The sequence below is a fragment of the Manis javanica genome, chromosome 13 (genome assembly GCF_040802235.1).
Source record: "Manis javanica isolate MJ-LG chromosome 13, MJ_LKY, whole genome shotgun sequence".
Classification (NCBI taxonomy): Eukaryota; Metazoa; Chordata; class Mammalia; order Pholidota; family Manidae; genus Manis; species Manis javanica.
In genome coordinates, this window is record NC_133168.1 from 96,397,092 (window position 1) to 96,412,161 (window position 15,070).

The 15,070-nt window shown below is 61.9% G+C and overlaps 1 protein-coding gene across 1 annotated transcript in view; it reads left to right on the plus strand.

Annotated features, from left to right (window-relative positions):
- Positions 1-14,731, plus strand: part of KDM4B (lysine demethylase 4B) — a 117,564-nt gene extending 102,833 nt beyond the window's left edge. Inside the window, 11 exon segments of the mRNA XM_037018188.2 lie at positions 200-320; positions 2,576-2,754; positions 3,100-3,322; positions 5,187-5,263; positions 5,535-5,590; positions 5,785-5,893; positions 10,006-10,276; positions 10,279-10,433; positions 10,831-10,950; positions 11,413-11,505; positions 12,689-14,731. Coding sequence (XP_036874083.1) covers positions 200-320; positions 2,576-2,754; positions 3,100-3,322; positions 5,187-5,263; positions 5,535-5,590; positions 5,785-5,893; positions 10,006-10,276; positions 10,279-10,433; positions 10,831-10,950; positions 11,413-11,505; positions 12,689-12,865 — 1,581 coding nt within the window. The 3' untranslated portion in view covers positions 12,866-14,731.
- The last annotated feature ends 339 nt before the right edge of the window (positions 14,732-15,070 follow it).

The following is a 15,070-nucleotide window of genomic DNA, read 5'->3' on the forward strand; positions in this document are numbered from 1 at the left end:
TGTGGCTCTCGCCAGAGGCCGGCAGGCCACTTGTGGTTCGGAACCCTCGGTGACGCCCAGCCATCCCCTTCCTGGGGCCCTGCACCCCCGGCTGTGGACACTGAGGCCGCAGCCCGTCAGCTCTGCCTCTGGTCAGCCAGGCTCTGCTGCAGGTCTCAGAGCCGTGCCCGCTGCAGACATTTCCTGCTCTGTCTTTTAGGCACCATCCACGTTTTCCAAATTGAAGATGGAGATCAAGAAGAGCCGGCGCCACCCCCTGGGCAAACCGCCCACTCGGTCCCCGCTGACGGTGGTGAAGCAGGAGGCCTCGAGCGACGAGGGTGAGCCAGGTTGCTTGCCGACTGCCCTGCCGGGCCCCAGGCCAGGCCCCTTGCCCCACGCTGTCCCCTAGACCCCCTCTGCCACCTGGCCTGCCTGGTCAGTACCATCACCACTGCTGAGGTCAGGGGCCCAGCATCTGACCCAGGCTGCTGCCCGTGGACCCAGCCTCACACACACACCATCTGACCCAGCAGCCCCCTTGCCCAGCCTCATGCTCCGCACTTGGGCCTCAGCTGCCCTGCAGATTGCCCCCTGGCTCTGGCTGCCATCCCCCTCCCATTGGCTCGTCCCCACTTGGGGGGCTTGCTTGTGCTGGGCTCAGGGTCTGACATGTCTGCCATGGTCTGTGAGGGGCAGGCTGCAGCTGTTTTTGGCTCCAACCCCAGCCTGCTGCCCAGAGCCCAGGATCATGGGCCATGACCCTTTCTGTGACTCAGTTTCCCCATCTCTAAAATGGGGGCTGCCTATCCCACAAGGGGTCCTGCCAGCAAGGTGCATGAAGCTGATGCCTGTAAAGCATGGGGCTCAGTGCTGAGCACGTGGTGCGGGCGGGGATGCTGGCACGGGGTTCTCGTTCCTGTGGCTGTTGGCTGCCTTTGACCCCAGAGCGTACCCTCTCTCACTCTGTGTGGTGACCATGCCTCCTTGGCTTGTGAAAGCTGTGCAGATGCCTTTCTGCCAGCTGCCCCTTCCTCGGCACTGCTGCCCCGGCCCCACGTAGGTGAGGATCGCCCTATCCTTGTGGCCTCTGTCCGGTGGCCGACGCAGGGCAGGCTTCTGGAGCACTTAGAGCCCAGGCTGGCGGGCGAGTGGCAGAGGGTGTGCTGGCATTCTTGGCGTCCAGCAGGAGCTGCAGGCGGGAGCACCAGCCACAACCCCCTAGCTGGGCTTTGCAGGGGTCAGAGCGCGCATAGCTGTGCGGGCTGAGAGCTCCCAGCATGGCGGTGCCTCTGCTCCCCATTTCCAAGTGCATTTCTGGGGCAAACATCCACTCTGTATTCTCCATGCCATCAGCAGGGGAGCAGCCGCATTTGTGTGGTGTGACTAGAGGAAGCCCTGGCGCTCTGCTGGCCCCTCGGGCGGCAGCTGTTAGGGGCTCTGACCCACAGCCAGGCTGTCCATGCAGGCAGTGGACGCGGGGCTGGGATCGGGCTGGCCCTGCAGAGGTGACTTCCTGCTGTGCAGCCCGGCCGAGGGCTGGAGCAGAGGCTGTTGGGGACCCAGGGCCGGAGGGCAGAGACAGAGAAGCTCCTCTTTAACAGCAGGAGGCTGCCGCTGCCTCACACGCAGAAACCTTGCTGAGCCACTTTTCCATCCTGCACTTCAACCTTCTGTTTAAGACGCACGTGAAATTTAAAAAAATCTGGGTGGCGTCTTTCTTCCTGAATCAGCTTGAGGGCTGGGGCGACAGGGGTTCTAGAAGCATCTGGATGGCAGGGCCAGGGGTCCCAGGGGTGGAAGGGAAGGATCAGCCGCAGCTGGGAGGGGCCCCACGGGCAGGTGGTCATGGCTGTTGTGTTACCAGAAAGTGCCTCCAGGGCCCTCCCCACCCCTAACCTGAGGAGCCTTCTTGGTGAGGCTGGGGCACTTTCTTGTAAGACCACCATGGCCCCAGAACCTAGTGTGTGTCCTGGGATTCTAGTGACCGAAGGTGGCAGTGGCTCCCCTCCCCTCAGGGCACCTGGGGCCTGCTTGGGGCTGCCCTCGGGCCCAGCTGGCAGGAGTGCCCCCTGCCTGTGTCCTCAGGCAGAGCAGTCTTGGCTCTGGGGGACTTGGCTAGTCCAGCCTGGCTCCCTGTCCCTAGAGGACCCTGTGTCTTGGGGAGACAGCAGCAGGATGTGGGGCATTGGGGCATAGCTGGCTGGGGGTGGACGTTGGCAGGGCCCAGATGGTGACAGGTGACGGGGCTGGGAGAGGGGTTGTTAGTGGCCTCCATCTTAGCAGCACTTTGGGGTGATGCAGCCCAGCTGCCGTCCCCAACTCGACTCCAGCTGCGTTCTCCCCTTGGCTCCACTGAGTTTAGGGAGCCTGTGCCTGGCCCACCGAGGTCGGGCCTGGACATCCCCCTGCCCTGGATGGGCCCAGGGCCCCCTGGCTGTGGTTGTTGGGACGCCTCTGCGGAACGGCTTAGGGGCCTTGGAAGAGGGGAGCTGTCACCACTAATGCTGGAGGCAGAAGGCCCATGGAAGGGTCCTCGGGGCATTTCACCTGTGCTGAGACTTCTCTCCTGCCCCGCTCTCCCATTTTCCTCTAGAAGCCTTCCCTTTCTCAGGGGAGGAGGACATGAGCGACCCCGAGGCCTTGAGGTCTTTGCTGTCCCTGCAGTGGAAGAACAAGGCGGCCAGCTTCCAGGCCGAGAGGAAGTTCAATGTGGCGGCCGCCCTAACTGAGCCCTACTGCGCCATCTGCACCCTCTTCTACCCGTACAGCCAGGTGAGCATGGGGCGCCACTGCAGGGCCTTGCAGGGGCCCGGGGCAGCGCTGCCTGCTCTCCTTGGTGCTGGTGTTTGCTCTGCCTAGAGGCAGCTGGGGAAGGGTGACTGGACAGAGAACCACTTGCTGTAGGAATCACGGGGGTCAGCTGCAGGTGTCCTGGTAAAAGACCCAGTGGCCCTGAAGGTGAGAAGCAGGTGGGGTATGTTTGGGGACAGGCTGAATGAGGAGCAGGCAAGGGGAGGGGTCCAGGAAGGTTCCAGTCGCTGCCTGGTTCACTGATGTCAGGTGTCCCCTGCCTGCCCACTCTGGGCTCTCCACTGAAGGTGGCCCCTCCTCTTACAGGCCCTACAGACTGAGAAGGAGGCTCCCCACGCCTCTCTTGGGGAGGGTGCCTCAGCTGTGCCTCCTTCCAAAAGCGGCCAGAAGACACGGCCGCTGATCCCTGAGATGTGCTTCACCTCCAGTGGCGAGAACACAGAACCGCTCCCTGCCAACTCCTACATCGGTGAGGATGGAACCAGCCAGCTGATCGCCTGTGCCAAGTGCTGCCTGCAGGTCCATGCCAGTGAGTGCTGGGCAGGTCTGGGGTGGGGGTGGGGCCTGATGGCGCTGCAGGGGTGGGGAGCAGGGCTGCGGGCCCCTGCTCTGCTCCCCCCCCGCGGCCACCCCCGGGTCTGCAGAGCCCACAAGCCCTGTCCCTCTGGGCTACTGCTTTGGGCTGTCACAGGACCTGGTGTCATGGCCGGGGGTTGTGGCGTTCAGGGACAGACATCCCTCCCCTCTGGGGCCTGGGAGCCAGTTGGAAGAGACAAGATGCCCTTCAGGGGCTGTGACAGTTTTACACTCCGCGCCTTGGGGCCGCACTGGAGCCGATGGTAAAGCTGAGAGTCTAGAGTGGCCCGGAGGTCTGATTTGTCTCTGCCATTGATGGCCGCCCTCTCTAGGTCCTGAGGGCCTGACTGCCATCCCAGATAGGACAATGGATGTCTGTCCCTTCCTCGGGGTGAGAGGCGAGGAATGGGAGGTGGGCCTCTAGGAAGAAAGCTGTTGGGGCTCATTGTAGGCCTTGCCCTATGGAGGAAGGCAGCTGTATTTCTGTCCGGCTCCCCCGACCAACAGAGGCCTGCCTGGAGTGCATTGCTCTCCTGGCTGGGAGCCAGCTTGCTCGGCCCTGGTGGGCCTGGGTGTGAGACATGGCACTGGGGGGGATGGCAGTGCAGACCTGGGTGAGCCCACCCGCAGAGGGGCAGGGGGGCATGGTGGGCTCAGCTAGTCGTCTTGAGACCTGGCACTGGAGGCAGGTGGAGACCACCAGGAGGTCTGATTTGTCTCTGCCATTGATGGCCGCCCTCTCTAGGTCCTGAGGGCCTGACTGCCATCCCAGATAGGACAATGGATGTCTGTCCCTTCCTCGGGGTGAGAGGCGAGGAATGGGAGGTGGGCCTCTAGGAAGAAAGCTGTTGGGGCTCATTGTAGGCCTTGCCCTGTGGAGGAAGGCAGCTGTATTTCTGTCCGGCTCCCCCGACCAACAGAGGCCTGCCTGGAGTGCATTGCTCTCCTGGCTGGGAGCCAGCTTGCTCGGCCCTGGTGGGCCTGGGTGTGAGACATGGCACTGGGGGGGATGGCAGTGCAGACCTGGGTGAGCCCACCCGCAGAGGGGCAGGGGGGCATGGTGGGCTCAGCTAGTCGTCTTGAGACCTGGCACTGGAGGCAGGTGGAGACCACCAGGCCTGACCTTAGCTGAGCTCCCCCAGGGAACAGAGCAGGGGGACAGGGTTGGCTTCCTGGGCACATCACTGTCCCTCAGGGCCTCTGTGGGGACACAGTAGAAGGCCACCTTTCTCCCGTGCTTCCACAAGGTCACCCTTGGCACCAGCCACTGCCCACTCCAGCCAGTGGAGCTGCTGTGGTGGGCGACAGGCCCCGGCTTGATGAGGGCCCCAGCTGTACTGCCTGGGGTGGGCGGCTGGCCCCCTCCACCATGCCCTCTCTCATTTCTAAGCCAGGGCTGAGGTCCAAACCAGCCACCTTAATAACCCCGAGCCTCCAGCAGGGGTTTCAGGAGTAGTGACTCGGACTGGCCGGCCTGCTTGGCCACCCGGAACTCAGTGCCCACGAGGGCCCCTCGGCACTTCATATGACCTCCTCGTTGCTTTCCCGGGCTCTCAGCCTCCCTTGGCCTGCGGGCATGGGCAGGGCCTTCCGGGTGGGCATGGGTCAGTGAGGGCCGCACAAGCTGAGCAGACCCAGTGGGGGCCCTGCTCTCTCCAGCCTGGCACTTGAGTTCTAAATGACACTGTGTGCAGTGGCCTGGATAGAGAGAAAGCAGGCGGTGAGAGCAATTGCCCTAAATACCCCAGCCAGGCCGCCGCTCCACACGCAGCCAGGCAGCAGGTGCCACCCGCCTCAGCCACCCTCCTGTCTTCCAGGTTGCTACGGCGTCCGCCCCGAGCTGGTCAACGAGGGCTGGACGTGTTCCCGGTGCGCGGCCCACGCCTGGACTGCGGTAACTCGCCCCTGCAGCTGGGTGGTACTATGAAAGCTGACGAGGGCCCTGAGGGACCCCCAGGCTGACACTGGGCCATGGCCTTGCCTCCTGGGTCTCACTTTCTTCACTTTGGCAGTGAGGGGTGGAGCCTGTCACACTCCCGGCCTGGCCCTTCCATGGCCATGAGTTCACGATGTAAAGACTGCAGGTGGGGGCCAAGCAGCTCCCGGGGCAGCGCGGCGACCGCCCTGCCCACATGCCCTCACCGTGCAGTTGTCGTTTCCCACAGGAGTGCTGCCTGTGCAATCTCCGAGGAGGCGCCCTGCAGATGACCACGGACCGGAGGTGGGTGCCGGGGACACTCCTCCCTGGGGCCGGGGCCAGGAGGGGCAGACAGGCATCCGGACTGCCCCTAAGGTCTCGAAGCTCTGGCGGGCAGCAGGGTCGTGGGTAGGGGTGGGCAGGGCAGTGCCCACAGCTGGAGGAAGACTCATGGGATTGGGGTACACCGTGAGCCCCGCCCCATCCCCGCTCTCTAGGTGGATCCACGTGATCTGCGCCATCGCAGTCCCTGAGGTGCGGTTCCTGAATGTGATGGAGCGCCACCCTGTGGACATCAGCGCCATCCCCGAGCAGCGGTGGAAGCTGGTAGGTGCCCTGGAGTCTTGCCCATGGATGGAGGGTAGCTGCCCCAAAGCCAGATGTGATCGATTTCAGTTTGGCCAAACCTGTTACTTTTTAAATAGGACCCACAGGCACACGGTAGGGAAGCCGAAAGGCATGGGGGCCAGAGAAGAGTCTGTTGCCCTCCCAAGAGCAGCAGGACCCCAGCTCCCCTGGCCTCCTTGCAGAGATGGCCTTCATGCTGTGGAGCTGCAGGCTCCGCACTCTCACACAGCGGCAGCCACACACACTACCCGGTTCTTTCCTGGTACCTAATGGGAGATCCACCCGCTCAACAAACCTTCCAGTGCATGGCGGCATTGCTGACTGGCCAGTGTCATGCAGCAGAGCTCTAGAACTTTCTTCCCTCTTGAGACTAAACTTTAGATATGTGGAACAGTATCTCTCTGTTCCCCTCCAACCCTGGCCCCTGGCAGCCCCGCTCTGCTTCTGTCCTTGGGCTGAGTAAGGTCCCTCCCCCGAGGGGAATCGTGCAGTTTTGCCCTCTGTGCCTGACTCCTTTCACGTAGCACAATGCCATCCAGGTCGATCTGTGTTGTCACAAATGCAGGACTTGCTTCTTTTTTGTGGCTGAGTAGTATTCCAGTGTATTTACATACCACATTTTCTTTATCCGTTCATCTGTTGGTGGACACTTAGGTTGTTTCCGTGTCTTGGTTACTGTAACTAATCCTGCAGTGAACGTGAGGGCACTGATAGCTCTTTGAGGCCCTGTTTTCATTTCCTTTGGGTATATGTGTAGAAGTGGGATTCCTGGATTGTAAGGCTGCCCTATTTTTAATTTTCTGAGGAAACTCCACACTGTTTTCCACAGTGGCTGCACTGGTGTCTGTTCCCACCGACAAACAAGGGTCCTCGTATCCCCACATCCTGTGAGCACTTAGCTCTGGTCTTTTTGATGCTAGTCGACCAGACAGATGTGGGATGGTGTCTCGCTGTGGTTTGGATTTACGTTTCCCTGGCGACACTGATGTTGAACCTCGTTTCATGTGCCTGTCATCCATTTGAATGTCGTCTCTGGGAAAACGTCTATTCAGGTCCTCTGCCCGTCTGTGAACTGGATATTTTTTTTTGCTGCTGAGCTGTAGGAGTTCTGGAACTGGCTCCTTGGATGAATACTGAGCTTCCCCTTGGAAGCAGCCATTTGCAGCCAGGGAGTGCCTCTCAAGGCTCACAGCTCCTACTCTTGCTGATAAGAGTCCAGCCTCGGGGACAGCTCAGGGGCAGTAGACAGAGGGAGCAGCAGGGGTCAGACTGTGACCGGGGAGCAAGCCGTGGCTTCCATTCCCAGTTTGGCCACCAGCCAGCTGTGTGACTTTGGATAGATCCCTCAACCTCTCTGTGCCTCAGCTTTCCCATCTATAAAATGGGCTGCCGACAGTCCCCTGTGCGGTCAGCACTCACTGGGCCTTACCATATTACTCTGACTCTGCAGTCTGAACACCCACATCCAGTCTCAGGCTCATCATAGCTGTGAGCATGTGGGCAGCCTTGCTGGGGCAGGGACATGCCTCCTGGACCTGGGGGCCGGGCCCCTGGCAGCACCAGGCTGCTTTTCCTGCCTGGGGTATTCCCCAGCTGCCTAGGGCCGCCCTGGGGTGCCGATGCATCTCCAGGCTGCCAGCAGTGGGCCCATGCAGTGTCCTGTGGGAACAGTGATCTCAAAGCCCACAGGTGTGGGGCCACTGGGCAGGGCTGAGTGAGTAGCCAGTGGGAGCCCATGGCAGGGACTGGGGGCCTTGGTCAGGGAGCATGGAATGGTAGCGCCAGCCCAGCCACGTGCAGACAGGAGACTGGGAAGAGGCCAGCGGCCGGCAGGTGATTCCTTCAGTAACGGGGATGTGAAAGGCCTCATGATTCAGGTGGAGTGATGGTGTGCTTTATGGTGCCCGTGATAGATCCTCCCTCCCAGACACTTTATGGATCATCTGACATTTCCAGCTTGCAGCCTCTTCATTACCAGCACTTGTAACGATGAATTAAAAATCCTTCTACACGACGCTTGCTTGTACTGCCTAATGGACCTGTGCGGGGAAGCCAACAGTTAACTCCTGCTTGCCGGCGGCGCGCCCATGTTCCCAGAGCCACACACAGGCCCAGGCTCAGGGATGGCCACTTCTGGTCAGCTGTCTATCCTTTCCCTCTGTCCCATGACTTCCTGGCCTCCAGCTCTGGATGCTAGGGAGTATCCTGGCCAGTGGGAACTGCCCCGCCCCCCGGCGGCCTGAACCCAGGTTATTACCCGGGCTAGCCAGTTTAGCACCCCTCACTCAGCCCCTCACCAGGCTGGGGTGGTTCCTGGAGGAACTTCCAAGTCTGGTGGGGACTTGGGATGGGAGAGGTCAGCTAATGGGGGTCAGTGGAGGCACGGCTGGTGGGGAACAGGTAGTTTGACCCAGCTGTGATCCCTCTCACTGGCCCTGCTTTGAGGTGTAGGGGCTCATGTTGGGTCCTGACAGGAGGGAAGGCAGGCATCTGCCAAAGTACATTGGCTGGTGGGCATGAAGACCGGCTAAGGGCGCAGGACTTGGTGCTGTGGGGTGTCCGCAGGCGGGAATGGCCTCCACGGCTGACATCACACCCAGCAGTGGCCCTTGGCCACCTCTAGACCACTGTTCTGGGCAACCCCCCACACCCCCCCTGCATCCCCTCTTCAGCCCTGCGGCACCCAGTGCAGGAGACCCAGACACCACACGGCCTCTCTGGCAGCCCACGGAGAGGCTCCCGACGACGGTGCAGACGGGGTCTGACTCGGAGGCTCAGTAATGAGCCCCTGCCAGGGGCTGGGAGGCATTGTCGGGCCTCAGCAGTAGGGCCAGGGCTCGCCGCTCTGTGCCTGGACACATGCCATGGCATTCCACAGCCGGGGCTTCGGGTTGCGCCCTCTCCCACTGGCCAGGTGGTCTGCTGCTGGTGCCCTCCCTGCTGCCTGCGGGCCTCTGCCGAGGGAGCAACGCCTGCGGTAAACGGAGTGAACGCGGGCCCAGTACTTAACGGTTAACTCCTGTGGCGCATGTGGATGCCAGCGCCTGGCCCGCAGGCTGGCGGGAGAATTGGGTATTGACAGTTTAATAATGAGATCTCATTGCTATCGATCGGCGTTGGGAGCGCTCCTGCAGCGCCCTTTGCTGCGGTGCTTATCTGGCTTTTGAACATGGTTTACAGAGCGATAAAAGCCCGCTGATTAAATACTCAAGAGTGACAGAGCGGGTGGGGCCGGTTAGCTGCTGAGCAAAACCTGGGCGGGGCCTGGCGGCTGACGCGTTAGTGGTGGGCGTGGCCACCAAAGCCGCCGAAGCTCTCCGGGGAGCATTTCCGCAGTGTGGACGGACCCGCAGGGGGGTGGAAGGCCTCACTCACGCTCCTCATGAAGGAGGCCACTTGCACAGCTTTTTATGCAAAATTAAGATACAGTTCCCCATTTTAAAGTGCATGATTCAGTGACTTTTAGTACAGTCACAGAGTTGGTAATCATCACTTATGTCCAGTTCCACAACTTTCCTTCACCCCAGAAATAAACCCTGTTCCCATGAGCGGTCACCCCCAGCCCCCGACAACCACCAACCCACCTTCTTGCTGTGGATTTGCCTGTTGTGGGCATTTCACAGCAATGGGACCACCCACCGTGTAGCCTTGGGAGTCTGGCCCCTCCCTGAGGCCCCGTGGTGGGGCCCCTCCGCCCTGTGGCACGAGTCAGTGAGTCCCGCGTTTCTTTGGTTGACTGGTATTCATTCCCCGGGGGCGGGGGGGGGGCTCCTCCAGTGCCTGTCCCAGGCAGTGATGCAGAGGGGTTGGGCAGAGAGGAACCCCCAAGTGCCCCTGGGGGAGCCACACAGGCTGGGTTGGTGGGCCTGGGGCCCCCAGCCTGGGGTGGTCTGGGGGGCTCTGCACTTGGTCACAACCCCTGGCCAAGCAGAGTTCTGTGTGCTTTTCCCAGGGTGCCCTTGTGAATGCTGGGCTGCAGGCACCTCCATGTCCAGTCCTGGGTCTTGGGGTCACTCCCAGGCAACAGCGGGGGCTCTGCTGGGGGCAGAGGTGCAGCTAGAGCTCCATTTCCTCTGCCTGTGTCCCCCCAGAAGTGCGTTTACTGCCGGAAGCGGATGAAGAAGGTGTCTGGCGCTTGCATACAGTGCTCCTGCGAGCATTGCTCCACCTCCTTCCACGTGACCTGCGCCCACGCCGCGGGGGTCCTCATGGAGCCAGACGACTGGCCCTACGTTGTCTCCATCACCTGCTTCAAGCACAAGTCGGGGGGCCACAGTGTGAGTGCCGGCCCACCCCTGTCCTGCGCTGCGGCCCGCCGTGCTCGCTCTGATGCAGCCCTCGCCTCCGCCCCCAGGTCCAGTTCCTGAGAACCGTGGCCTTGGGCCAGGTGGTCATCACCAAGAACCGCAACGGGCTTTACTACCGGTGCCGCGTTATCGGCACCACCACGCAGACCTTCTATGAAGTGAACTTTGACGACGGGTCCTACAGCGACAACCTGTACCCAGACAGCATCACCGTGAGCCTCGCGGGCAGGCAGGGGCAGGCGCGGGGAGTTGTCTTCAGGGCCTTGGGAGGGGGCCCGATCCCTCAAGGGGGTCACCTGCGACCCTGCTACCCAGGCCCAGGCCACAGGCCCCTGCAGAGAAGGCACCGCCTGTTCCACAAAACCTAAGCAGGAAGCACTGTCGCTTCCTCACAGGCCCACGGTGGTCCCCCTGGGCTGGGCAGCCACAGCCGCCCAGCACACAGTCCCCTGTGTTCGCCCAGCTTGCCTTGAGGTCAAGCAGAGACCACCCCCGGCCTCCTTGCTGCAGAAATCTATCCCGGGGGACGCCATGGGCAAGTGTGGCACGGGGACGCTGAGGGCGCCAGGAACCGGCCGCCCTCACCTCCTGCCGCCCTCTTCCCTCCAGAGTCGGGACTGTGCCCGGCTGGGACCCCCGCCCGAGGGGGAGTTTGTTGAGCTCCGGTGGACTGATGGCAACATCTACAAGGCCAGGTTCATTTCCGCTGTGACCAGTCACATCTATCAGGTGAGCGGAGGCCTGGGGCGTTGGCCCAGTGGGGACTGATGGGTGCTGCCGCCCGCCTGCGAGGGTTGAGGCGCCTTTATTTGTCAGCTGAGAGGGGCCCCCAGGGGTCTGATATTTCTTCCTTTAGAAATGTCTCCCCGGTTTTTGGAGGTTTTGTTCTCTTCTGTGGTAGAACACAACAAAAAATGTACTGTTTTAACCACTTTTAAGTACGGTTCAGTGCCTGAGATTTTTTTTTTTAAATCAAAACAGTTGTGAGTTTCTTCCCATGACTGCAGAAGAGAAATCATTTAATAGTGTGGAATCTTAGAGAAAAAGTCACCCACATTCCAGCAGCCAGAGATGACCATGGGCCGCCCCCCACCCCCCGTGTCCCCGTGCCTACCCCTTCTCCAGCGGACTTGAGGGCCTTAGTGGGCGGGGCGGGGGCGGCCCTGCCTCTGACAACCACACCCTCGGCAGGTGGAGTTTGAGGACGGGGCGCAGCTGACGGTGAAGCGCAGCGACATCTTCACCCTGGATGAGGAGCTCCCCAAGAGGGTCCGGTCGCGGCTGGTAGGTGGCCCAGCAAGTTGGGGCACTGTCCCGGAAGCCTGCAGTGCGCCTCCGGGAAGCAGGGAGTCCCGGATGGCCTTGGCCTTCGCTCCCGCCGGGGGCACAGCCGAGGGTGGAGCCTGTTGCGTGGTTAGAGGGGCAGGGTGAGGGCCCGGCCCTGCCCGCTCGGGGCAGCCTAGCGAGGAGCAGGGCGCACGTCCGAGGAAGCCAGGGCGCAGAGCCGGGGCGGCAGCCGCCCGCACACAGGATCCGAGCTGGAAGGCTGGCGCGCGCAAGGAACCGCGCTCCACACTCATCCCTTTTAGGGGGAACAGCGAGTCCCGGAGGCAAGGGCTGGTGACTGGCCTTTCTTTTTCTTCTGTGTTTAATTCAAAGACAGGGCTTTGAGGAGCCGGCGGCTGTGGCCATTGGTGAGTGAGCTGGAAGTAAGCGCTGGTGGGGGTCGCACAGCTGACCCCAGACACCAGGTTCCCTGGGGAGCAGACAGGAGTTGCCAGGCAGCTGCGCGGCCTTGTGTGCAGCCCGACGCTGCGCCAGCACGCACATAGCCCCTCCTCACAGCCGCAGCGGGCAGGCCAGGCCAGGCTCAGGCCGCCTCCCCTCCCCGGGGCCTGGGCAGGGTGGTGTTGGACCCACTCCCCTGCCCTGCCTGCTGGGAGGCTCGGTGTGGGACCGGGGGCTCCCCGGGAGGCAGGGGCCCCAAGGCTGTACCCAGTGCTTGGGTGTTGCTCTGGGAGGTTCCTGGGCCACCAGCAGGGCAGACATTTGCTCCATCGGGCACCTGAGCAGAATCCCACCTCAGTCTGTGTGGGCTGGTGTCATAATACCACAGAGTGGGCGGCTGGAACCACATTCTTTATTTCTCATGGTTCTGGAGGCTGGAAGTCCCAGATCAAGGCGCCAGCAGGTTTGGTGTCTGGCGAGAGCCCACCTGTGGTTTGCAGGCAGCCCCACTCTGGGAGCCCACGAGGCAGGGAGAGGAGAGCTCTCTGTGGTTGCCACCACGAGGGCACTGACCCTGCTCACCAGGGCACCACCCTCACCACCTCACTGGCTCCCAGAGGCCCACCTCCTAACACCTTTCTTCTCACTGTGGGGCAGGGGCCGGTGTAGGAACCTGGGGGCACACCCTTCCATCTGCAGCCCCACTGTGTGCTGACCCCTGCTGTCTGCTTTCCCGCAGTCAGTCAGCACGGGGGCCCCACAGGAAAACGTCTTCTCAGGAGAGGAGGTGAAGGCCGCCAAGCGCCCCCGGGTGGGCACCCCGCGTGCTGCCGAGGACTCAGGGCGGAATCCAGACTACCTGGCCTTCATGGAGAGCCTCCTGCAGGCCCAGGGCCGGCCCAGAGCGCCCTTCTAGGACAGCCGGCCGCCTGGCGGCCCCTCGGCTCAGCAAGGCAGGCAGCGGCGGGCCCGGGCATTTGCCTGCTGTGAGTTCCTGTTCCTGCCTCCGCGGCCCCAGAGGCTACCTCCACGCCACGGCTCCCCGCTCTGCAGGGACGGGAGCAAGCAGGACGCCGGCCACGGCCCCGGACTCAGGGAGCAGGGCCACGCGGGCTCTGGGGGCCCGCGCCACCCCCACTACTCAGATCCGTAAACCACGTAAGCTCTTCTTTTCGAAAAGGTGCTACTGCGATGCCTGCCCCCCGAGCAGCCTTTGAGATTGTGACTTCTGTACATAGTACCTTTGTGAGGTTCTTTCTATAAATACCTATTGTTTAAAAAAAAAACGCAAGAAAAAAAGGAAAACAAAAAAGGAAAAAATCCCCAAAGTTGTTTTCTAGATTTGTGGCTTTAAAAACAAAACAAAACGTTCTTTTTCTCATAACCAAGACACACAGAGGGAGATAAAAACAGCTCGCTCTTCGATGTGTGGTTTTAAGTCCCCCTCGTCTGTGAGCAGGTGGGTGAGTGGGCTGCCGCCATGCGAGGCCTGCAGGTGCCGGGGAGGCAGGGGCAGGGCGCCCAGTGACGGCCTCGCTGGTCACTCCACTCCCTGAGCGTCTGAGAGGCTGGCCCCGCCTCTGCAGCCACCGCCAGTGCCCATCACCCTGTGCCTGGCAGGAGGAGGCCGGCAGCCCCGGGGGGGGGGGGGCAGCTGCTGGCCGCAGGTGCCCTGGGCCCCCTCCGGCCTTCGCAGAATATACACTCCCCGCTGGTTCGCTCTATCCGTGCTGCTTCCCCTTGTGAGAACCGCCCCTTGGCTGATGACCCCAGGCAGCTGGTGTGTCCCCAGTGCCGCCAGGTCCCCGAGGCCTGCTCAGGGGGAGGGACAGCCCTCCCGGCACAGACGTGGCTCAGCTGTCTAGTCACTGACGAGAGCGTGTGTGGCTTCCTGTAGCTGGAGCAGGTGGGGAGGGAGGTCGCAGAGCCCAGAGAGGACTTCCGGATGGCCCACGTCAGCCGTGGGCTGCTGGGCGAGGTCCTTGAACCCCGGCTTTGCCCGCCGCTCCGCGCCCAGGGGCCGGCAGAGCTCTGTGTCCTGTTTGTGCTGCGTGGATCTGTGTGTCTGGGAGAGAGAGCAAGAGGGGTTACAGCTCTGGACTTGGAGGAAATCTGCCTCTTAAGAGTTGTGGGTCAAATTTATGACAGAAAAAACTGCTTTTCGGCGAGCTTGGAAAGGAGCCGAGCCCAGCTCAGCCCCATGCCCTCTGCAGAGCCTTCTCCATCTCTGCTGTCCCCTGCTGTCCCCCACAGACGGGTTGAAAGCAGAATTTGCTTGTATAAAAAAATTTTTAAATTAAAATTGGCGTGTTCTTACAGTTGCCAGGCCAGAGAAAACTGAAGACCATGGAGAGAACCCAGAGGAGCCCAGAACCTTCCATCCCTTTGGTGGGGGACGGAGGGTGGGGCGGGGAGGTGCCGAGGGGAGTCGGCAGACTGGGGCCTCCCTCTGCATGCAGAGCCTGCCTGGGAGCTAGCACTGTGTTCACACATAGTCTGGAAATGCTGTTTATACTGTAAAGGGAATGGGAGGTGCGGCGCACGGTGCCTCTCGGGCCCACGGTGGGTCTTGGCTTGTGCCCGAGGTGGGTCAGGATGCCGGGGGTGCGCAGGCCGCGGCACAGCCATGAGGAAGTACAGTTCCCCACAGGGGGCTGTCTGTCTATGTGCAAGACAAAAAGCAAAAGCCCCCACTTGCCCGAGATTCAGGATGCACTGTACTTTCGCCTGCTCCCCCTGCCTCTAGGTTCATCATGGATTAAAGGCTCGTGAACACTGCGAATTACGGCCCCCTGGTGTTGTGGAGTGTCTTCATTTCTGAGCGGGTGCTGGGGGACAGGGCAGGGCTCCTCTTCCAGAAGGGCAGGCACAGGGCCTCCGGAGCAGGGCTGGGTGGGCACACGGCCTGCTCCCAGCCTCCAGGCTGGAAGGGGCTCCCTTCCCTGGGCCCAAGGTCGCAGCTGTGCCCCCACAGAGCCCTCCCTGGCAGCGGTCGGGCTCCCTCACGCGCAGGCCGGGGGCAGGAGTGGCCCAGGCAGTGGCCCCCTCTGCAGGACAGCTGGCTGCCCCCTTGCTTGTCTGGGGCCAGGGGCTGCCCTCCTGGCCTGGACCCAGTTCCAGG